Source organism: Asterias amurensis, chromosome 6, assembly GCF_032118995.1.
Source record: "Asterias amurensis chromosome 6, ASM3211899v1".
Classification (NCBI taxonomy): Eukaryota; Metazoa; Echinodermata; class Asteroidea; order Forcipulatida; family Asteriidae; genus Asterias; species Asterias amurensis.
This window is the reverse complement of record NC_092653.1, coordinates 950,546-974,447: the sequence shown is the minus strand read 5'-3', so window position 1 is coordinate 974,447 and position 23,902 is coordinate 950,546. Positions and strand designations below refer to the sequence as shown.

At 38.2% G+C, this 23,902-nt stretch overlaps 3 protein-coding genes across 4 annotated transcripts in view; 1 reads left to right on the top strand and 2 right to left on the bottom strand.

Annotated features, from left to right (window-relative positions):
• LOC139938651 (myb-binding protein 1A-like protein) overlaps positions 1–4,657 on the bottom strand; it is a 28,859-nt gene extending 24,202 nt beyond the window's left edge. The window contains exons 1-4 of the mRNA XM_071934257.1: positions 4,398–4,657; positions 2,161–2,265; positions 1,935–2,018; positions 188–259 (exon numbers count right to left, since the gene is read on the bottom strand). Coding sequence (XP_071790358.1) covers positions 188–259; positions 1,935–2,018; positions 2,161–2,265; positions 4,398–4,586 — 450 coding nt within the window. The 5' untranslated portion in view covers positions 4,587–4,657. The remainder of the gene's footprint in view (positions 1–187; positions 260–1,934; positions 2,019–2,160; positions 2,266–4,397) is intronic.
• Positions 4,658–4,859: 202 nt separating this feature from the next.
• LOC139938654 (eukaryotic translation initiation factor 4H-like) lies at positions 4,860–23,334 on the top strand. Its single transcript, XM_071934262.1, has 8 exons — positions 4,860–4,930; positions 5,882–6,044; positions 6,961–7,015; positions 7,482–7,546; positions 8,927–8,990; positions 9,373–9,432; positions 19,184–19,372; positions 21,233–23,334. The coding sequence occupies exons 1-8, from the start codon at positions 4,875–4,877 to the stop codon at positions 21,385–21,387; spliced, it is 807 nt and encodes a 268-aa protein (XP_071790363.1). The 5' UTR covers positions 4,860–4,874; the 3' UTR covers positions 21,388–23,334.
• Positions 9,568–23,902, bottom strand: part of LOC139938652 (uncharacterized) — a 29,327-nt gene continuing 14,992 nt past the window's right edge. For both annotated transcript variants that reach the window (XM_071934258.1, XM_071934260.1), the window contains exon 2: positions 9,568–16,901. In XM_071934258.1, the coding sequence (XP_071790359.1) occupies positions 14,691–16,901 (2,211 nt within the window). In that variant the 3' untranslated portion in view covers positions 9,568–14,690. The remainder of the gene's footprint in view (positions 16,902–23,902) is intronic.

Below are 23,902 nucleotides of genomic sequence, written 5' to 3'. Positions count from 1 at the left end.
CGTGCACGGCTGCCTATTGCAGCTACGGCTAGATCTAGCCGTAGCTGCCTATTGTCCAGCACTGGCAGACACACTGATCTACATGTAGCTGTAGATGTAGCCAAAGTCACCGTTTCGGGTACGACCTAAGACTCCATTCCAATCAATCTCTTTGATGAAAGCGAAAATAGACGAGGATAGAACTTACCTTTTGTAGTTTCCCTGATTGAATAATTGCCAAATATGCAAACGCTTTCCCAAACAGACACTGTTTCTCTTCCTGATATTGGGAAAAAATTAATTATTCAGTAAATCAGCAACCAAAATTACAAAACTGATAGTATCTCATCAATAAAATGATATTTTACATAACAATGTGCAATAATTCAAACAACAAAAGTCACCAGTCTACTTTATATAGGGTCAAAGGTCAGGATTCTTTGCCTTGAATCATTTAGGGAACCTAAAGAAGCACCTTCAAAGAAACATTTTTTAGTGGTAGGGAAACACACTACATACAGTTAACTACAAGGCGACAGTGTTGATAAAATAAATTGAGAGTTTGAAAAGCAAGCAAATGACCCCTAAAGAAACCTAATATCATAGGTCCTTATTTAAAATATATACGATTGTTTTTAAAGAGGTACTATTTTTTCATTACTTCATTTTGTTAAAGATGCTATGTCAAATTTTTGGCCCCAAACATTAAAAAATTGATTTTTTTGAGTGAATGGTATTTCAAAGAGTATCACCCGCTCCAACGAAAAAAAGTTTAACTTTTACTTTTAATGGTCAGGAACCATGACAAAAATTTAAAACGTTTCTTATAAAACACATAAGAATTGGTCACGTGATATATTGTCAGGATCCCAACAAAAACTAATTTTGAGCACTTTATTTCACTGCTACTAATAATTGGCGGACTTTTTCGAGCAATGGCTCAAATGAAAGCTTGTAACTTTCTCGACCCCCATCAAAATACCTATAGAAATTTTTTGGTTCAAATCGGCCAAAAATCTGACATAGCATCTTTAACTCTTCCTGGTGAAAGCACCAAGGGATTCCCTATGATGACTAGGTCTGTAAGCGAAAGTCCTGATGTAACCAGTGTAAATAAGACGACGAAGAAACTGTTCGCACCAGACACTGCGTTTTCACTCTCATAGACAGAATGTTTTGACTCAGTTATTGCTTTACTTTTACCAACACCTAACACTGAAGCTGTGCTGTGCATTTATGAACCTTTCAAACCCAGGCAAAACTATGGGAAGGTCTTTGAAAGCCATTTGAAAGGTCTTTAAAGGGGTTTAAAGTTGGCATTATTAGTTTAATGGTGACAGTTATCCTTCAGTGTTCTCCAAGGACTTTTTTTTTAGGAGGGGCATGACGTAATCAATATGGCGCCCGTCAATATGACGTAATCAAAATGGCGCCAATTTTGATATGACGTCAGCGGACGTGAAAGCAACAAATGTTTGAGAAAACCACTTTCTTAAAATAATGTATTAACCCTTGTGCCCGACGACGCTACCTACCTCTTGATGGGCATCCATTTCGGTAAGAACAACCTTATTTTAAAAACTAAATCAAAACTACAATTTGTTATACATTTTGCTTTGTGCGCCGCGCCAATAACCTCAAAGGGATGATCGGCATGCCGCATGTTGGAATTTAGAAAGCGGGTGATCGTACCATGATCGGACGGTCTTCGTGTGCAATTTTCAAAGCGGAAAATAAAAATAAAAATAAAAACCCACATTTTTGGGTGATCTTTCCCCAAATTATGGCCCTAAATAATACTTTTTCCATCCAAAACCATGGCGGCCAATTCTTTGGCAGGGCGGCCTAAATTTTAGGAGGGCGGCCCGCCCTCCCAATTTTTGTGTGTGGAGAACACTGATCCTTATAGTTTATAAATTGAGGTGCCCTCCTCTTGAAAAATGTAGGAAACTTACGCTCTTAAGACCTTTGATTTCTAGGTGCTCCTGGATGAGTTTCAAGACGTCAGCGAGAAGGATTTGATCAATATGTTCAAGAAGCTGTAAGAAAACAACCAACCCAAAAATGAAAATCTAGCCAGAAACTTATCTTTTTCAAAAACATATATCTTACACAATCGCACCTGTATATTAACCAGCAACATCTCCTGCATACCTCATGGAAGTTTGAATTATATCTTACCTCGGCCAAAGCCATAGCGTAGCCTTGTCTTGCACCCTTCCTTGCTGAAGCCAACCCCCTCACCAGTCTCTTCAAAGTGTATTTAACTTCTTCACATAAAGCCTCCTAAGAGTGAGGAAACAAATATTAAAGTAAAGTTACCAAATCTGCCTGCCACTTACAAATCCAAATTACTTAGATGTCAGTCTAAGACCATCTACGGCCATGTACAATTGATGTTCAGTTTGAAAATCATAGCTCTTGGTCATGTCTTCAACAGTCTTTGACTGTTGAGAGTCCGGATCGAGAAATACTATTTATTAACAAAAACAGAACTTTTAAGAAATCGCCTAACATAACAAAGCTGGTTGGTCACTTCATTGTGAGAGATGCACTTATTTGGTTAATTGATTTGGGCTGTCGACTTAAATCAACTGTCACTGTACGTCAGTGACACGTTGTCACCTACTCCTAGGGCTGAAATAAGGCTTTCCCCTTTACAGTCCGCAAGGCTTAAGGTTACGAAGGAGGTAGGCACGGGTATTATTATTATTATCCACAAGGAGCCTGGCTGGTAGAGCAGAATACACTTCTTCTCAACTTTTTATGAAATTGAAGATGATTATTACAGCGGGCCCGATTAGTCATGACAGCCTCGTCATGACTGGGATTTGAACCCAAACTCTGCTGCATGCTGACAACACACCAGAGCTTGGATCCGGTGAACTAGACTGCTCAACCAAAACACTGTCACTGATCATTTGTGAAAGCTTGGCCCCTGAATCAACCTTGTTGAGCTTAACAACCGCTCAACAAGGTTTGCTACAGACCAACCAGTACGCAACAAGCATTTTTATTGTTGGCTGTTCCATATTCCATATTCAGCATGAATCTGTCAAAGTTTTAGGAATATGATCAAACGCAGGCAAACTTTGCAGATAATAAAACTGTAGTGTAGTTTGCAATAATTGTAACCGGGTAACAACCCCCCCCCCCCCCCTCCTCGAGAGAATGGGTTAAGATTTGACCCGCGGCGTCGGGAGGGAGAGGGTTACGACTATTGCAAAATAATAAATACAAGTTTTTTTAGAAGTGGTTAATACATTATATTCGTCAGACAGAGCTAGACTTATTATAGTTGCGATAACCTAACCCTCCTACCGACGGCGAAGCCAGAGGGTTACGATCGTCTCAAGCTCGAAAGGCAAACGGCAAACGACAATCGGGTCCAATGCGTACAATTTCGACAGCTAACTAGTCAACAGATCTGCTCCATTTTTACCACTTTCGAAAATCATGACACAAATTCTAAAAAACACAAACTTAATCCTTAAAGGAACACGTTGCCTTGGATCGGACGAGTTGGTCAAAACAAAAGCGTTTGTAACCGTTTTTTATAAAATGCATATGGTTGGAAAGATGTTTTAAAAGTAGAATACAATGATCCACACAAGTTTGCCTCGAAATTGCGTGGTTTTCCTTATACTGTGCGAACTAACATGGTCGGCCATTTATGGGAGTCAAAATTTTGACCCCCATAAATGGCCGACGTGTTAGTCGACGAGGTAAAAGGAAAACCACGCAATTTCGAGGCATGTTTGTGTGGATCATTGTATTCTACTTTTACAACATCTTTCTACCCATATGCATTTTATAAAAAACGGTTACAAACGCTTTTCAAAGACCAACTCGACCGATCCAAGGCAACGTGTTCCTTTAATGTCTAATGAATCCTTTCTTAGCACCATTGAGAAATTTTTGAAGAAAAATGACTAGTAAAGCGGGTAGAAAATGGTACGGTATATATTTTAAAGCAAAAAAACCCTACAAATCATGGAGGAAGAGTACAAATCTAAAAATGACGAGATGGCATTGAAACCAGCCAATCAACATGACATGATGAATTGGATAATTAATTGAATTGGTCATTGACATTGTTTAAAAAATATATTTAAAAATTCAAATAAAGTAAAACAACTTTTTTTATATTAAAAATTATTAAAATTAAAATTAAATAATAAAAAACAAATGAAAATAAAGTTAACAAATTAATTAAAAAAAGACAAAACAAAAAATAATTAACTTGATCACGGTTTCCGGAGATGACACTAATGATGAACATAAAAATTAGTGAAAATATCAATGCCATTCTTTCATTCATTGACGACATTACCGACAGCAATGGCCCCAGTGAATTTCATGCATACTGTAACTGGTAAAGGTAATTTTAAACGCTATACCAAAGTCAAAACACGCACCGTAGCTCCATTTTTCTGATGACTTTCTTGCTTTCTGGTGACAAGTTCGATAAGCTTACTGGCCCCTTCAAGCCTTTTATCATCAGAGGTAGCAGCAAGATCCCAGAATGTCTCCAGAAGTTGTTTGTCTTGTTTGCCATGTCGCTCTGGGTTTTTGGATTCCGACTTTATTTCATCCACGTGCGCCATTGCGTTATAGCGGCCATGCAGTAACCCGACGTGTGGCTATTTTTGGATTTTAATGTTCGGTGTTTCATTACTCCACTGAAACCAATGAAGATTTAATTAATATTTGAAAGCAATAACCCCCCATAAAATTACATTATACTTGAATTTTATACATGTCATTATCAAAGGTGTTAAATAAGCATAAAATTTTAAATTTGCTTCAAAGAGAAAAGATACAAATTCGTATTTTAAGAAAAAGGTCAGGCTGTGTCAAAGGTTCAAAGGTCAGATTTTCTTCTCGACTTCAAGATGTCGGGGTATGCTGACAACTACCAATCTTTTTCAGGAGGTGCTGGTTATTCTAGGTAAGCAAAACATATTTCTCACTTTTTTAAATGTTTTATATCAATCAATACTTTTTATATTGTGTCAGTATTCAAAATGTGATGTATTTGGTTAAATTATTGGTGAAAATGTTGAGTAAAGTGAGTTGAAAATACGTGTACGATCGAATCAAGCTGTGTGACTGTGCCATGCCTCATGTGATGTAGACTATCATGTGCGTTGAGAGGTGGGCGCGGGAGGGCGCCACTTTGAGTCGACGTTTCGTTGAATGAAGGGAAGTGTCGAAGTGTTTACATCCAGTGGGGTTTTATGTGTAATCTCATTCTTTGACAAGAATATCATTCTTCATTTTCATATGTGTGCGTCTCTCTTGGTCTTGCTGGATCATTCGGTCATTCAATTTCATACTTTGCTTTGTTGGTTGAGAAGATCTTTCTATATTTATTTTGTTGTTTTTTGTTACACAAAAATTAAAACAAAGAAAGTAATTTATTTGATTTTTTTGAATTCTATTGATTGATTGCAAACACTTTTTTTCGTTGATTTTGCACAACGATCAGAAGGAAGAAGGTGTTCCTTTTTTCTTCCCACAATGCCTTTCTACTAATTCCATTGTGCGAAATCAACCATGTGTTATAACAATATACCTTACTTAAATTATCATGTTTATTATTAAATTAAACAACATGAAGATGAATATGATGAACAACATAAGCTTGCATTGTGTGGTAGCCAGAATGATCATATAAGGCTATCAAGTTGTGTGGGCTGCACAAAACAATTATTTGTTTAAGGACCAAATTTAAGCGATTTACATTAAACAATAATTATAAAATTCAACAATAATAATTTTCTTGAATATATATTGCCTTCGCTCCAGGAGCAACCTGTTGGAGGGTTGCATAACAATAACAAATACTAACCTTCTACTTGAAATATCACGTTTTAATTGTTTCATTTATTGTTTGCAGGGGCCGTGGTCGTGACAATGACTCCAGGGGTGGTGGCGGATATGGTGGAGGCGGTAGAGCACCAACAGCTTTACCAACTGAGCCACCATTTACAGCTTACGTAGGCAACTTGCCGTCAGACTGTCTTCAAGGGGACTTGGATACTATTTTTTCAACTTTATCGGTAATTTGCTCTTTAGGTTTTTTTCAGAAGTCCAAGGGCCAAACTTAAGGCAACAAGGTCTCGATGCCCCTTCAACAGTTTCCCATAGACCATAAGATTTTCCAATGGTCCAGGTATGGTCCAACCCATGGCAACCAATGTATTAAACCCATAGCAACCAATCTACCGTACCCATAGCAACCTGTGTACTATACCCATAGAAACCAATCTACTATATATAGAAGAGTTTGCGGTAACACCATGTAATAACAATCTCTAAATGAGTTGGGGTGGTTCTGAAAAGAACCGTTGGGTTAACTCGACGTTTCGATCAGTATGCTCTGATCGTCTTCTGGAGAATGCTGGACTCTGATGCTGCATGCTGCTTAAGTACTAGGCGGTGGATCAGCGGTGATGCACGAAGGCGGGAAATGTAGGCGGGAAGTGAACTCAAGTTCGTAGGCGGGAAGTGAACTCCAGTTCACTTCCCGCCTACATTTCCCGCCTTCGTGCATCACCGCTGATCCACTGCCTAGTACTTAAGCAGCATGCAGCATCAGAGTCCAGCATTCTCCAGAAGACGATCAGAGCATACTGATCGAAACGTCGAGTTAACCCAACGGTTCTTTTCAGAACCACCCCAACTCATTTAGAGATTGTTATTACATGGTGTTACCGCAAACTCTTCTATATCTTATCTCCACCATGCAAAGTTTCAAATCCTACCAATCTACTATACCCATAACAACTTGTGAACCATACCTGTAGCAGCCAGGGAAGTTGTAGTTTTACCCATAGCACTCGAAATAGTAAATTCAGTATAAGTCAGACTGACCCTATGATAGAGAATAAACTGCCTCCTTTTTTAGAATCATCACTGAATTTTGGTTACATTCCAGTTATTCCAAACCTAAAAGTCTTGTTTTTTATTTTGCAGGACCAGATCCGAGGAATTCGTCTAGTTCGTGACAGGGAAACGGACATATTCAAAGGTGACTAGGATATTCATACATGTGTTGTAACAAAATGGACATTTAGTTAGCCTCAGGAAAGAAATGGTCCACATTGTGTTCACTGTCCAGAACAGTAATTTTATATTTCTGATGATGCACAAAGTCTAAAAACCACCTGTAACATTCAGGTGCCGCAGACTGTTTTCCATAAATTAAGTTTCCAATTCCTTTTCCTGAATTTTTTCCCCCTGAAATCAGTATCTTTAAATGAACTTTCCCTTTGTTGTGAGTTTGTGGTGCATTCATTCCAGTGCAGATGAGCAAAATGGAATAGCAAAACTGTCTTGGGTATTTATGAATAAAGATTTATAAAGCGCACAAATCTGCCTATAATAGCACCCAAGGCGCACAAAGAAATACTAGAAACAGTGCACTCCCCAATGAGTAATTCAGAATTATGATTTTCTTAGGATTCTTTAGGTAATGTACGTTTCTTTCTCTTCAGGTTTTTGTTACGTTGAATTCGCTGATCAAGACGCGCTAAGAGAGGCATTGGAGTTGGACAATGCTGTAAGTACTAAGTGTGATACATTACCGTTTATTTATATTGACTTATTTGTAATAAAAAATGTGCTCAACATCAAATTTAAACAAAAATTATAAATTTGTATAACTGCAGTACTCGCCAACTTATACCACTCAGAGCCACGTTAGAAACAAGTAAAATGCAAAGGAAGATAACAATCTAGAAGTTCAGAAATACAGTTTATCATCCATGAACATGAAACCTATGAAGTTCTTCTTTAAACTCAGCAAAGATGAGGAAGATGCAAATAAGTTGGGAATGAGGTCCATCCAGTGGCTGCAGAAAACGAGGTCTGAGGAGGTATTGGACCTTGTGGGCGTTATACTGTGAGTCACAGCAGAATCACCCATAGGATTCCTGCAGCTAATTTCACAATACGCTAGGATTAATCCTATCGCGAGCTAGGACGAGTAACCTGTCCTAACTTGGAATGGGTTTGATGCGTCCTATGTATTTGCATACGGAATTTAACTCGTCCTAAGGGCCATGTCACACGAGGCAATTTACGGGCAACCAGTTCCAGGCAATCTCCAAGAAGAAACAGCATTCCCATTTGAATGTTAAAATTTCTCTTTTGTGGATCGTAAGACGATGTTATAAAATTGACTCCTGTGCTACCAGAGTGATCGTGTAGCATGTACTGCAGCTGGTTGCCTCGAAGTTGCCTGCAAAAGTTGCCTCGTGTGACAAGGCCCTTAGTCCTAAGATTAATCCAAAAGTTATGAAGAGTTGGGTGAAACCAACGGCTGGTTCTCCCCTGGAAGTTTATTACAACTGTGGGGCATTCTGGACCAACATTTTTATGTTTGGCCAAAACATGCTGAATTGGAACACAGTCTTTAGAATGTTTTTTACTTGGTTGTTATCTTGGTTTCAAAAGTTCTACTGTGCAACCAGGAGCCTTCTAAATGTTTTCCTCTTGATTATTTGGGGGAAATAAAAGTTTCGCGTATCGGGCGCATATTGGCACACAGTCTGCGCATATTGGCACACAATTTGTGCATATATTGGCACACAATTTGCGCATATTGGCACACAATTTGCACATATTGGCACACAATATGCGCATATTGTTGGCACACAATCTGCGCATATTGGCACACAATTTGTGCATATTGGCACACAATTTGTGCATATTGGCACACAATTCGCGCATATTGGCACACAATTTGTGCACATTGGCACACATTTTGCGCATATTGGCACACAATTTGCGCATATTGGCACACAATTTGCGCATATTGGCACACAATTTGCGCATATTGGCACACAATTTGCGCATATTGGCACACAATTTGCATGGGGAGAACCCTGTTTTTGATGGAAAGCAAAACTAATTTGTTATTGTTTTTCTCTGTTTCAAGTTGTTTGAAGGCAGAAACCTCAGGGTAAACGTTGCTGAAGGAAAGAAGAAAGATGGACGAGGAGGTAATTATCCTGACTTATGTTTATGTTTGCTTGAAAAACAAATTCTGTTTTGGTAGACAGCACATAAATTTAAACTATGGTGCAATTGGTTTATGCAACCTTGTTTTGATTGCGCGGTTTAAATAAACAGCAGTGATTTAGGGGTCTTTAATTGCTAAATAATAATAGTAATAATAGTGGCTTCAGAAATGGCGCTTAGTCAGAAACGCTCAATGCGCTTCAACATTCAGTATTTTCCTCAAGGAAACATTAATATTTCTCTAAAGGTATTTTGTACTAAAATGAACTTAACAATCATTGAGCTTTCAGATTGTTAAGAATAATTCCTGTACTTTCTGTGTTTAGATGATATTTATGCTTTGTGGTACATTTTTCTGTTCAGGTTACCGAGGTGGTCAAAGAGGTCGAGGCGGCCCACCCAGAGGGGGTTACAGAGAAGAAGGTAAGAGCCTGGGGATCTAGCTAATGGGGAAGCCATTTAATAGAACTAAGAGAATGCTGAGCTCATCTGTTGTCTGTGTCTGCTGTTAACGCCCTCTATGTCAGCTATAAGAAAGAGTACCAGTTCAGTGTTACTGGCATGTATGATGCAATTGAAAGGATGGACCAATAGGAAGAATGGAACTTGCCCATAAAAAAGACTTAATAACAGACTTCAGCTCAGCACTTTCAGGTTTTGCATTCAGCCAAAATTAAAATTCAAAATTTACATCGGACCAGGGCCCAATTTCATAGAGCTGCTAAGCAGAAAAGTTTGCTTACCCCCAAAATATTAGCAGTATACTAGTCACAGACTGTACACAAGAAATACTATTTCGGCTGGTAACCATATTCTGGTAAGCATATTTCTTTTGTGCTTATCTACTTTTTGTGCTTAAGCAACTCTATGAAATTCGGCCTAGCTTTGAGCTTCAATGGAAAGTGCATCAATGTAATAAAGGAGGACTACTGTCATTCCAACGCTCCTGTTTTCAATAGCCGCACCAAACTATGAAATTTTTATCGGGTTTGGTGTCGCGAAAAACAAACGAACAAACACTTGTTGTTTTGTTAGGGGTTTTATACGTACAAGTACGCTCATATTAATGCTTATTTGAGTTGCAGCATTAAAAATTAGCAATAGTTATTTGTGCGGTCTTACTATGCTGCTTCTTGGATGTTGGGAGTAATTAGATCATTATCTAATAGAGCAATCTCCATAAAGAAGACAAAACATTTGAACATACATCTGTCGTTAGAATATGAAAAATATCAAACAAGGACGTCATTCTAGAGTAAATATCTTGCATTTATTTTTACAACGGTCTTAGTGTTCTACTATTAAACAGAAATTGGATAATACAACAGTGTGAAAATCAAACCACAGTGGGCTTCATTTATGACGTTTCTGCTACAGGTAATAAATATTCATAGAGGTGCCCTTTACTGATAGTCCTTTAGAATGAGGGAATCACTTTGTACTTTAAAGGAACATTACAGAATTGATAAGAAGAAAAAAAATTGTGAAGATCGCAGATCTACATAAAGCTTACACGTTCTAGTGATGATGATAGTAGAAAACATCCCTAGAAATATTTCTGTCTGAAATGTCATATTTATGAGAAATAAATAATCAAATTTTCCATTTGGAGTTTTTTGCTCAGGGTGCATTTTATTCATATTTTTGTTGACATCAATGTCATGCAAAATGTGTAACCGTTTTTTCCGGCTATTTTCTCATAAACAAGATGGCCGATTGATATCAAACTTCTACAGGTTTGTCAGTGTATGTACATGTATATGGTGGATTACATAAAGTGCTTACACTGCCAGCAGCTGTTTTGTTACCAAAATCAGTTCTGTAATGTCCCTTTAAGCTGATAACTCAAGGTGATTTCTGATCAGATCAATAACCCAGTGCAGGGCTCATCTTTGGGGCAAATTCACAAGACTGCAGGGATTGTAAATCAACATTTTAACTGGACCAATTATTTGTTTTACAAGACCAGATTCTGGCCTCAGGCCAGTGGACCAGTGTTCTGGCCTCAGGCCAGTGGACCAGTGTTCTGGCCTCAGGCCAGTGGACCAGTGTGCTGGCCTCAGGCCAGTGGACCAGTGTTCTGGCCTCAGGCCAGTGGACCAGTGTTCTGGCCTTAGGCCAGTGTTCTGGCCTCAGGCCAGTGGACCAATGTTCTGGCCTCAGGCCAGTGGACCAGTGTTCTGGCCTCAGGCCAGTGGACCAGTGTTCTGGCCTTAGGCCAGTGTTCTGGCCTCAGGCCAATGGACCAGTGTTCTGGCCTTAGGCCAGTGGACCAGTGTTCTGGCCTTAGGCCAGTGTTCTGGCCTCAGGCCAGTGGACCAGTGTTCTGGCCTCAGGCCAGTGGACCAGTGTTCTGGCCTTAGGCCAGTGGACGAGTGTTCTGGCCTCAGGCCAGTGGACCAGTGTTCTGGCCTCAGGCCAGTGGACCAGTGTTCTGGCCTTAGGCCAGTGTTCTGGCCTCAGGCCAGTGGACCAGTGTTCTGGCCTCAGGCCAGTGGACCAGTGTTCTGGCCTCAGGCCAGTGGACCAGTGTTCTGGCCTCAGGCCAGTGGACCAGTGTTAGTTTCTAACCCTGCTGTGAAATTGAATTGTAAAATCCAAATTACATTCATCAAGGCTCTGGAAAAAATATTCACTGTGACTGTGAATTTACCAATTTTGGCGTGGCCATTACACTTTGATTTTTGGGGTTGAACAAAGAAAAATTCACTAGAGTGGGATTCGAACCAACGACCTCCAGATTAACGGCCTTTACACTTTGTTACACTAATACAGTTTATAAACAATCAGTTATTTGTATGGTAATCTAATTCTCACTGAGAACAAACACACTGGTCTATTTAACTACAAAAACCAATCTTTAACCCAAACAAGAATATATACTAAAAAGTAAATCAATATTTCTACCAAAGTTAACTGCTGCACTTACAGCAGCAACTCCCATCTCTAAAGTACGTAGGGCAACAAAAATAAAAATGGCAATTTATTGTAATAGTTTCTTTAAAAGTTGACCTATACGGGATGGTTTTTATGATGAATATTTCAGACAAAGTGTGTTTTTGTTTTAAATAAAAGTACACCTTCCTAGACTCCATGAATTCTAGTCCTGTATCAGAGTCCAATACTGGCCTGATTGCCCTTGGCGCCCCTTGACTATTTCCCATAGACTTTAAGATGGAAGTGCCCTTTGTGAAATGAAAGTGACCTTTGAGATAAAATTCCAGACTTGTGTGGGTGCTGATAGTTGGAACCCAAAATGTTGTTACAAAATAGTCTAATGGTCATTCATTTGGAAATGCAAAAAGACACTGATAATTACAACCCCCAAATTAGATAAATTTATAAAAGAATGCCATTGTTTCACTGAACCATTCTATCAACTACAGATGTGTGATAAATCAGGAGAAATACAAAATAGCATTAGACTAGCGATAAAATGACAAAGATCCCCAAAACATTGTTCCATTATTTGTACATAGTACATACATGCTTTTAAAATATTGTTGAATTAGAGCTACAGCTATGACTGTTGGTAAGGGCGTTGCTAAGTACTTCCTATACTTCAATGCATGATGATGCTGTCAATTTAAGAATGCTTTATTTACAAAATTACAGTTGTACTACTTGTACTAATAGAAAGCAGGCAATTTCATTCAAGAGTTGGAAACACTTAGTTAAAAGGCAATTTATGCAAAAGCTGTAATAATTCACCTAAAAGCAAATTTATTACAATAAAACAATAACAAGTCAATAGTACGACTGCATCTTGGCCCATTGTTACGGCTCTGCTTACCAGGGAATTCTTCGCTAAGCTGAGCAAGCTGAATTTCTGTGATATTTGTGGAAGCGAAGAATGATTAGTATCGTGGAGTACACACGTGCACAAGCAAAAGTTCCATGATAACTTATGAAATTTGCTTGACATAAGCACAGAGTTCCTTGCTTTCGCAACTGTTGATTCTTTGCTTTAGGTAAGCAGAGCCATGAAATTGGGTCAATGTCTGTTCATAACAGAGCAACAACTTGGTAACACACAATTGCAATAATCATACAAAATTTAAGTATTTTCTAGTATTTATAATTTGTGCACTAACCCTATAATGTGAGGTACTGCAAGCTTCCATTGGTCAATTTATTTCTGGATATGTCAAAATAAGTTGCTAGTCCCAAAAAGAACACTTCCCTAAAAAATCCCTTCTAGCAAATTCTGGATTTGACATCTGTTGTCTGGCAATCTGAATTGAATGGCACATTTCAAAAACAAAAAGAAAGAAATATCTTGAGCTATGCCGTATCTTTCTTGCCTAAAAATGCCATAAAGGCTGGTCACCTCTTTTTGGAAGTGTAACAGGAATAAGGTACATACAATTGTATACTAACTTTGGTTAAATACGCACATCAAGCACTTGAACAGTACTAAGTCTACAATTAAATTAACTGGATATGTACATTATTGTTTTGTTTACATTGTCTCTGCTGTGCCTTGAACATCTGTTTAGATTGATTTGGTGCATTACAAATACCTATTACTATTATTATTATTATTATATATATTTTGTTTTGGCCTTTATCATTTGTATTTTAATAATTTTTGACACCCATTTTTTCCCCTGCTTTTTTAACCTTTTGCAATAAATATTATAGGTTCAGTATTTATAAAAATAAATAAATAAATAAAACATTATGCTAGTAGGCGCATGCTATAGCTTCCTTTAAATACTGGGAAATTAAATAATAAATAGCAAACAGTCGAACGATGTCCGTCTTTAAAAACTTGGTAAAACGAACTTTGTAAGAAGCAATGAGATTTTTACCAGCATTCTAGAAATAACAAACTTTACAGATTTTTAAGAATAGAAGTGAAGATATACATGTTTTCTTAAATTGTCCTCTTAACTCTCAAAAAGCAAAAGAGGACATTGTTGTAAAACAAATCCCTTGCCCCCTACAAGCAGTCGCATTTCTGTAACATATATGTTACAGTTTTTCTGTGCACTATTTTGATCGCACATCCGCCCCCTTTACCCTACAAACATTAGTCTGCTTTGACAATTAAAAATGATAAGCATGTTATTATTTCACACTTGCAAGCCTGGAAATAACCAACGACACCTACAGCAGTTGCTGTTTAGCCCTGTACTTTTGCTGTGGTGCCCTTTGTAAAGCTCCAAACAAATTTATAATTTTCCTCAAAGAGTGGCCCTTCTTACTAGAGGGAAATTGCTGTGCCCCTTTAAGAGCGGGGTTCAAGGCCTGCACTTGTGTACCAAAACTTCAGAATCATCTCCCAACTTTTAACATGGATTTTCCACCACTGCTTATAAATTTTAATTTTTAGTTATTTTCAAAATTATGCAGAACACTGAATTTTGCTGAGTAGGATTTGAAACTTGGCATGGTGGAAATACGATATGGAAAGGTTTGCATCTATTAATAAGTTGGGGTGGTTCTGGACAGAACCGTTGATTTCAACTCGACGTTTCGATAAGTATGCTCGTATCGTCTTCTGGAGAAAGCAGAAAGCAGAAGATGATCAGAGCATACTGATCGAAGCGTCAAGTTGAAACCAACGGTTAACGGTTCTTTTCAGCCATCCCAACTCTTTTAGAGATAGTCATTACATGGAGTTACTGCAAACCTCTCCATATTAAATTTGTCTGGTTTAACTTTTAGGAATTGTGCTACTTTTTCTTTGGTTTCAAACGAGATGCCGACATGCCTTCTGCAACAATCATTTCACCACATTGTGTTAATGTAATACCTCGTGGATGTGAGCATTCTTTATTGATGTATCCAATGTATTGCCCATCAGGGCTGTACTGCTGAATTCCACCAGAGTTTCCTTTCCATACTGCAACGTAGACCGTACCATCACTGTGACAACACACACCGTTAGGGGAGCTGTCATCACCAATATCTACCGAGTATACAAGATCACCATAGTAGTCCACTGAGAGAAGTTTTTTATTCACCCAGCTCGTGTAGATAAAAGTCTTTTTGTGGATTGTCAAATATTCATTTATCATTGGAGCATATATTGTTTTGATGAGCGTTGTATCTTTGTTGTATAAAGATAGTTTTCTGCCATGATAGTAACCCACTGCAATGAGATCGCCTCCGACGGCCAGACACGATGGTTTTTTCCTATTGTATGTTATTGCTGAGAACTGACTAAGGAGCTGGCCGTTCTTACTAACGACCTTGACACCGACATCATCAAGTACGTAGATCTTGTCATGTTCATCCACGGAGAGGTGACGTGGACAAATAGACAAGTCTTTGATCTCCAATCGGTTATGAGGAACACTGGATTGAGGCTTTGAATCTGTTATAGTAAACCCTCTGTGGTGAATGTCGGCTAGGACTACTACATTATTAGACAAAGCTGCAATGTCATAGAATTCATAGCTTGGTTTGGATAGGATCTGGGCCTGAAGGTTCCACTGCTGTGAGGGTTCTGTTGATGAAGCAGCTGCTGGCCGTAGGCTTGTTGACCGTACATGTACTCTACTTATCTGACTCGCAAGTTGCTTCTCTACAGATTCCACAATGGATATTTTGTCGGTTTCTACATCAGGTTTACGTTGAGGCACTTTCGTCGTCACTGGTTGCATAACTATCTCTGTTGATGAAGCAGCTGCTGGCCGTAGGCTTGTTGACCGTACATGTACTCTACTTATCTGACTCGCAAGTTGCTTCTCTACAGATTCCACAATGGATATTTTGTCGGTTTCTACATCTGGTTTACGTTGAGGCACTTTCGTCGTCACTGGTTGCGTAACTATCTCCTCTACAGAACCCAAAACGAATATTTTGTTGTTTTCTACATCTGGTTTACGCTGAGGCTTTTTCCCTTTCAACATCTGGAGGTTTTGGAGGAGTTTGTGTTTAAGATTGACCACCTCAAAGTTAGTTGAGTGAGCCATCCTTTGCTTCACCAAGTGTATCTGCTCCTCTGTGTGAACAACTTCAACCTCACATTTTACTAGAGATAGTTTCAGTATGTCGACTTCATCTTTGTAACTCTTGTCCAGTTTTTCTATTTGTTTAGCTTCGGAATTCTTCAGTTTAGCTATCTCTAATTCTATATCTTTGGATATCTTGTTTTTTGACTTATCAAGTTGAGATTGTAGTTTCCTTTTGGTTTGTTCAATGTCATCTAGGTCTGCCTGCAGCTTCTCCTTGCACTTCTCACATTCTGCAACTAATTGATCAACTTCTAGTTTGCACGAGTCTGCAGCTTGATGCAAATCAACGAGGGCGTGTTTTGGAGTCTGATTGTTGCATGTTAGGACAATGCACAATACACAGACAAACTTCTGACATGTGTAACAATGATAGCTTAGAGTTTGCTGTGTGTGTGTCTGGCATTTAGGTGTAAAATCTCGGAGTTTGCTCCTGTACTGAATTTCATCTGATTGTAACTGATGCAGCGTGTATATTTGGTGAGATTTCATTATGGCCATTTTTTCATGTGCTCGCTGACATTCCATGCAAATAAAATGTCCACAGTCCGTACACCATGCAGTGGAATGGTGCTCATCATCGCAAGCTTGACATGCTATTTGTGATCCTTGACCTACAAGGAGTAGCTGTTCCTGCATTGTAACCTCCTCCACCTGGGCACTCAACTCCAATGCATCTGGAAGTCCATTCACACCATTCCCCTTCAGCCCAGTAACCTGTCTGCATTGAGGGCATTGTACCTTGCCGTCATTCAACCCATTGTTCTCCTCACAGTACAGTTGCAGACATACTGCACAGAAACTATGCAAACAGTCCAGAATTTTGGGCTTTTTTAAATGTTCAAGACATATTGAGCAGTCTAGATCCTCTTTAGTAGTCGCTTCTACTGTAATGGTGTCCATACGGTTGGTGGCCATCATGACAAACTGTGGATAAAATACAAAGTGTATAGAGTCTGTTTAGTGTTGAGCATAGACAATGAACTTGTTACCTGTGCTGCATTGCAGCTTAGTGTTAGGGCTTTCAACATTCAGTGTTCATTGTGCATGCTCCTTGAACTACATGTTGATGTAGAGACAGCAAAAAAAGTAACGCAGCTGTTGTAAAAGCACCTAAAATTTTACAATTGTTACTCGTATTCTAAAAATGAAAATACCAGGAGACGGACAATTTAATTAAGGTGATTTTGACACCTTGTTTGTAACAATCGGTCGAGTATTGTTGTCGTAAAGTGCCAATTTCCATTGTTGCAGTAATTCCTTTTGACAAGAGCAGCTTTTCAAAATTAAATTAAATTAAATTGTACGTCTCCTGTAGTGCTGGGCGAATAGTGAAATTTTGGTATTCGGATACCGCTGGCCAACTATCCGAAATTAACCGGATATTCAAATAGTTTTTGATGGGCGGATTGATATTAGTTTTAGACAGTGTCACTCGGTTCATTCATAAAAATAATCGGAGATAATTTAAAGATGGCGATTTGCTTTTTTTTTTTATCGTGATTGACTCTACGTGAAAAAAAAAACTATTGTTATCTTTGAACAAATTACGTCAGAAATGTCATTGTTTTAACTCTTCACGGAGGTGAGCATAGTTAAATACTTAATTGATGCTGTTTTTAATAGAAGTTTCATAAGGATTCAGACAAAACATTCCTATCAGTTGACGCCCGACGTCCGCAGATATTTGGATATTAAAGAATATCCGGAATTTACTTGGTTGTAATTACAGAACTATCCGGTGTATAAATAGGTATTCGCGCCCATTGCGGATATCCGGTTAAGAAAAAAAAGCCATTCGCAGTTACGGATAGGAAAACCTATTCGCCATTAACCAGATATTCGAATAATTCGCCCAGGCCTAGTCTCCTGGTATTTTCATTTTTAGAATACGAGTACAAATTTTAAAATTATAGGTGCTTTGACAACAGCTGCGTTACTTTTTTTGCTGTCTTTATACTCTGAATGTTTGTTGTTTCCTTTTAATAAAGGTCATGTTCCCAACTGATGTAACACTGTAGAAACGATTCCATTTGTGTGATTCTCAAAAGCATTCATATGGAAATGTGTTTTATTAAAAGGCCAACAGGGGTTTTACCTTGTATGGACTATTTATGAAAACAAATTATGGGTTTGCGAACGATGAATCTTTCAGGAAATCAGGAACGAAAACTTACTGTTCAACTTACAAGTCAAACTGACCGAGTGCATATTTATAGTGTTTGGTTATTAAAGTCTGTAAACCTGTATATGATAATTTTTATTTTTATTTTTATTTTATTTTATTTAACTTCTTCCAGCGGTTCGCTTACCAAAATGATGACATTGCAAAGCTGACATAATATGGATAAATATAGTTAGAGCATACATGTAGTCCTTACATGGAAATAAATCGCTTGTATTGACTTTTATGTCAGAGGTGTGTCTTTTGGACATCCCGTTTTAAATATGGACACCCTGTTTTATCTGTCATACATGTAAAGGTATTGATATTGAACAATTAAGACACCAAGTTTTAAAATTTCCAGCAACTTTGGGCAGCCTTTTATCAAATCCTGGCTAAAACCTTGTGATGATGTCATTAAATCCTGAGTTGAAATTACTTTTCAAATTCCCAATTTCAAATTGCAATAGTTCAGAATCTCCTTAAATTAAGGCTATTATTACAATCTTTTTTTAAAGTGTTTTTTAGTGGTTTATTGATTCTATATTTCTATTTATTGTCATCTTTGTTTTAATGTACCTATGAAGTGCCCCGTGGTGGTGCAATTTTTACAATATTTTTACCTTGTAATGCCACATTATTCAGCTTTGAACTGCCAGTTGTTTTGTAATAAAAATGAACGAATGAATGAATTTGTCATTTGAGAGGGTTGCAAAACTGGGAAAAATTGCTTTGACATGATGACCCCAACTGACCTTGTTTTCGGGTCAAACTGGATTGACAACAAAATATCCTGGCCTCATTTGGAGGTCCGCATCCAATGAAAGGATGAAATAGTCAATTGAGCCTTTAGGCCGTGTATTATGACGTCCTTAGCAACAGCTGTAGCCGCCAATTCGGATACGGCCTTAGACTATTCAAATAATATAAATGATGACATCATTCTTGACAGGGCTCTCTGGTGACTTAGTTTTACAACTTTAATTTGTTTCTGAAAACCTTTGGCAAACTGTCAACTTTGACATTCTGTTACCTTCACTTTCAGGTGGTTATGGAGGCGACTATAGACGGGGTGGAGATAGGGGAGCCCCACGTGGTGGTGAGGACTACAGAGGAGGTAGAGATGACTACAGGGGATCAAGAGGGGGACGTGGAGGGGCTGGCAACAGAGATAGAGGGGGCTATGAAAGAGAAAGGACTGGCAGGCCAGATGATTTCAAGGAACCCGATGCAGGCAAGTTTCTTGGTCCACTCATTTCTGATTCTTGATCAAAAGTCTGAAACATTTTCCAGAAGGAATTTGGCAAGGTCATCCTCCAGATGTTAAAGGGTTTTGGGACTTATTGTTATGCACAAAACACAAACGTCCACAGATTTACATTAAACTGACACGGTTAAAAGATAATGATAATAGAAAGATTTCCTAAAAATGTAACTTGCTTAAGCGCTGTAGTTTTGTAAAACAATTTCACACAAGTATTTTAGCTTGTCAATGGATTTACGTGACTCTCCTGAAAGCATTGCGCTGTGATTTTCACTTTTTATCTAAAATAATTGACGTCTAATGAAGCTGAACTTCAACACAGGTAAATTATATTACATACATCTTCATTCACAGCCATGTCATGTCTTGGCCAAAAACTTAATCTACGAAAGATAACAAAACCCTTTAAAGCTCCTTTAGAGTAACCCTACTCTGACCCGACTTAGGACTCGGCACGGCTTCACCAAACTAATTCTTTGGTAAAATGCTGAGCAGTTAATAATTTAATCACAGTGCAGTTGTTTTTTGTTTCGAGACAGATTTAAAGGATTTGTGTACTTTTTGTAACACAAAACACAGATTTACATTAAACTTACACCGCTTGAAGAGTATAGTGTGCTTTCACAAGACCACGGTAGGGACACAGGACGGGAGAGAGTATAACACTGTAGTCCGTATGCTCATGCTCCAGTGCTCCCGTCCTTAAAGTTGTGGACCCGGGTGACGTAGAATTGACTCAAGGTCCGTTCCCATGAGGGTCCTTTTTTATCCAGTCACATCACACATTGAGGAACCATGCATCACCTAAACATCAGACAACTTTTACGAGGCTTGCATCCCCCAACCTTTGACTGGCCATTCTCGGGACCACAATAGCTACATTTTGACTTCGGATATGATGAGGGACTTCTCGCACGAAAACGGGGCTTAAATCAAGTCTATCACAAGGCTCCCACACCATACAACATGTACAAACAACATCACTCTGTTGTCGTACAGACCGGACGTCGTTTCATCAAAATAGCGTTCCCAATCTCTGCACGACCGAGACTACTTCAGTTTGGCGCATGCGTCGATCGAATTTCCTGCTCCCTTACACTGATCTCCATTATATACAATCAGTAATCCCTTATAGCGTATTTTTTCCCCAGGAAAGATGAGGCCACTAAGCATTAATGTACGTGTTGTACATGTACCTTCTTTCTCACATGGGCGCAACCAACCAAGCGTGTCTAGAATACCCTCTATACACGTGTACTTGTATTGCATCTCCATGCTCCAACATGTAGCATCCTCCGTCTTTCGATTTGGACGGTAAGGCCATGGAGTTTTCCTCCATAAGGCACACGTTGTTATTATAGCCTCATCTTCCCTGGGGAAAATAAAACACGCTTAGAATTCCTTACCGTCCTGTGTCCCTACTGTGGTCTTGCGAAAGCACGCTATTGATTGTAGAAAGCGTACCATAAAATATTAGTTGCTGAGGTGCTGTAGTTTTTTAGAAATGAGTAGAACAATGTCATGAAAATTAATTTTTACATGCTGAAATAATTTTCATCTCATGATCACTGAGATAAACATTTTTTTCATGACATTGTTTTACTCATTTCTAAAAAGCTACAGCACCTCAGCAAGTAACTTTTTACAGGGAAGCTTTCTACCATCATTATCTTCAAACTGTGTAAGTTTAAAATAAATCTGTGGACATTGTGCTTTTTGTCCTACAAAAAGTACCTAGACCCTTTAAACTGTGGCCTAGTGACTCAAGCAAACTCTTTGATCTCTGTCACTTTGTCTCATGCTATTAACCTCTTTCTCTTGATATTGCAGAGGACTTGGCTAGAAGGCCGAGACTGAATCTAGCAAAACGCTCCGTCAAAGATCCCGTAAACCAGTTGGCGAGCGACATTCAACGTAGCAGCATCTTTGGAAGTGGGAAACCTCGTGAAGAGGCTGCTAGGAAAGAGGGTCCAGAAAATAAATAATACCTAGACTTGTTCATTGCTCATCCATAAATTATACCAGTAAAAATGATAAATAATTTGTTGGAACTTGTTTAGTGCCTGAAAGCTTGACGGCAGACAGGGGTAAACTTTGAAAAGCTGTCCTGTAGAAACTCTGCTGAATGAGATGGATTGGATAAACCCAATTAAGAAATAGTAGGTAACCCAGTCACATCCATTGTAACTCACATGACATTGTGCCTGGTAACCTGTGTCTGCTAAGCGAGATTTCTCTTCGCTTAGGATAATGCTGGACAGCTTTATGAAATTGGAAAAAAGATATTTCACCTTTTTTTTCTAAAATGTGATGTGTCAGTTACTCATTGAAACCATGAGCATTAGTGGTGTAATGTTTGTTTTTGCATGGTACCAGTATGTAGCTTAACTGGTAACCATTAATGTTATTCAAGTTTTCAAACTTTCTGCAAACAAAGGATTTCTGTTGGGCTATGTTGTGGATATTTGTGTACATTGTTCATATACTTACTGAATAGAAATTTGCATGGCGTTTAGATTCCTATGTGTTGTGCCTCACATTGTCAGCATGTCGTATGCACTTGATTTGACCGGCCAGCTTTCTGTCTGTGGTCTTTGTCTGGTTATCATTTAAAGACTTATTTAGAGTATAGGTAAAAGTTTGTCCCCCCCTCAAAATTTATATGTTTTATTTCAAATCTATGTCGCAAGTTGTCGGCAAATAATAAATTTGTGTATTCTGAAATAGAATGTCAATTTAGCAATGAGGCAAAAATTTGTTTTGGGGTATTTGCTAGACATTTGATTTGGTGTCTGTAGTTTTAAGTGACTGACCAGCTTCAATATGCCTTTTTCATACTGGTTATCTTGCAGAATAAAAACTAACTACATCTAGTCTTCAATACAGTTGTTGATTCCATTAAACTACAAGATTAAATAAAACCAAGTAAAACAAAAATCTAGATGATCATCCTCACCCGCATCCTTTTTTTGAAGCTACATATTTTTTAACAGTTATTAATAATTATAGTTTTCTTCCGAAAATGAATGTAACTTTTGTCATTTATGCAGTAGAAATTCAGGTTAAATAATGTTTTGTATGGATATTTCCGCTAGAATTTGGAAGAAAAACTTTTAAAAAAGCTGGCAGTAATTTGGAACTAAAAGGTTGCTGGCCATTTTTAATTAAACAAAACTCACTAGTGGCGAAATTGAATAATGTACCTAAAAAGGCCCTCATCATACTTCTCTTTTTGATTAAACCTAGACGACAAACTCTTTTTTTTTTTTTACTTGGCCTAATGAGGATGGTAAAACACCAACGATGAGGGGATTCTTCCAAGTTCAAATGGCCTTTGTAGTTGAAACACATTATGATATACATCATAGTTTGTTAAGTTGATTTCAAAAGAAATTTCAGTTGGTAGAGCACAATGATAGCAATTTAGGAGGCGCAGGTTCGAATGCCACATACTTTACTAACCCTACCCCCCTAAGATTTATTCGTATATAATGTAAAAGAAAGCCCTGAATAGTTAATTTAAAATTAAAATGACTTGCTCTTGTTAATTCAGCAATTCACACCATCCACCTAGTCGAGTCCTCTCATTTATTTTCTATTTTGTAAACAAAAATATTTGGGTAAAAGTTGGGCTGGTGGATGTTGTGAAGTTTGTTTGTTGTCAGGTATATGTGACAAGTAGACTACAAAAATGATGATTTTTTTGCAGTAGTAACATCTAGAACTTAGCCGTCTGTGTTAAATATTAGCATTCTCTTTAATAAAATTATCGAAAACAAGCACCTAAAAAAAAAAAAAAAAATCTGAAGATTCGCTCACCTTGTATTATAAGCAGACGATTTATTACTAGACGGAAACCAATTTAGCAAACTTATGTACAAAAGGACTGCTGTCACACAGTACAATAAAACTTGTTCCCGAGTTAAAACGAACCATTCGAGTTGTCTTTCAGGTTCTTGTGTCAGATTGTTAGAGGGGTGTCGTGACCGAGTGGTTTAGAGCATCAAATTCAATTTGTAGTGGTCATTAAAGGCACCGTGCTTGTTTTGTAATTGTCAAGGACCAGTGGTCTCACTTGTTGTATCCCATCATAAGCATTAAATAACAAACCTGTGAAAATTTGGGCTCAATTGGTCATTGAAGTTGCGAGAAAATGATGAAAGAAAAACACCCTTGTTGGACGAATTTGTGTGCTTTCAGATAGGAATAAAAGACTTCTAGCTAGAAGCCTTTTATTATTTTAGTGAGAAATTACCTCCTCAAAAACTACAGTACTTCAGGGGAGTTGTTTACCACAATGTTTTATACTATAGGCATAAGATAACAAACATGTGAACATTTGAGTCAATCGGTCAACGAAGTTGCGAGTTAAAGGAACACGTTGCCTAGGATCGGTCGAGTTGGTCTTTGAAAAGCGTTCTGTAACCGTTTGTTATAAAATCGATATGGTTAGAAAGATGTTGTAAAAGTAGAATACAATGACCTACACAAATATGCCTT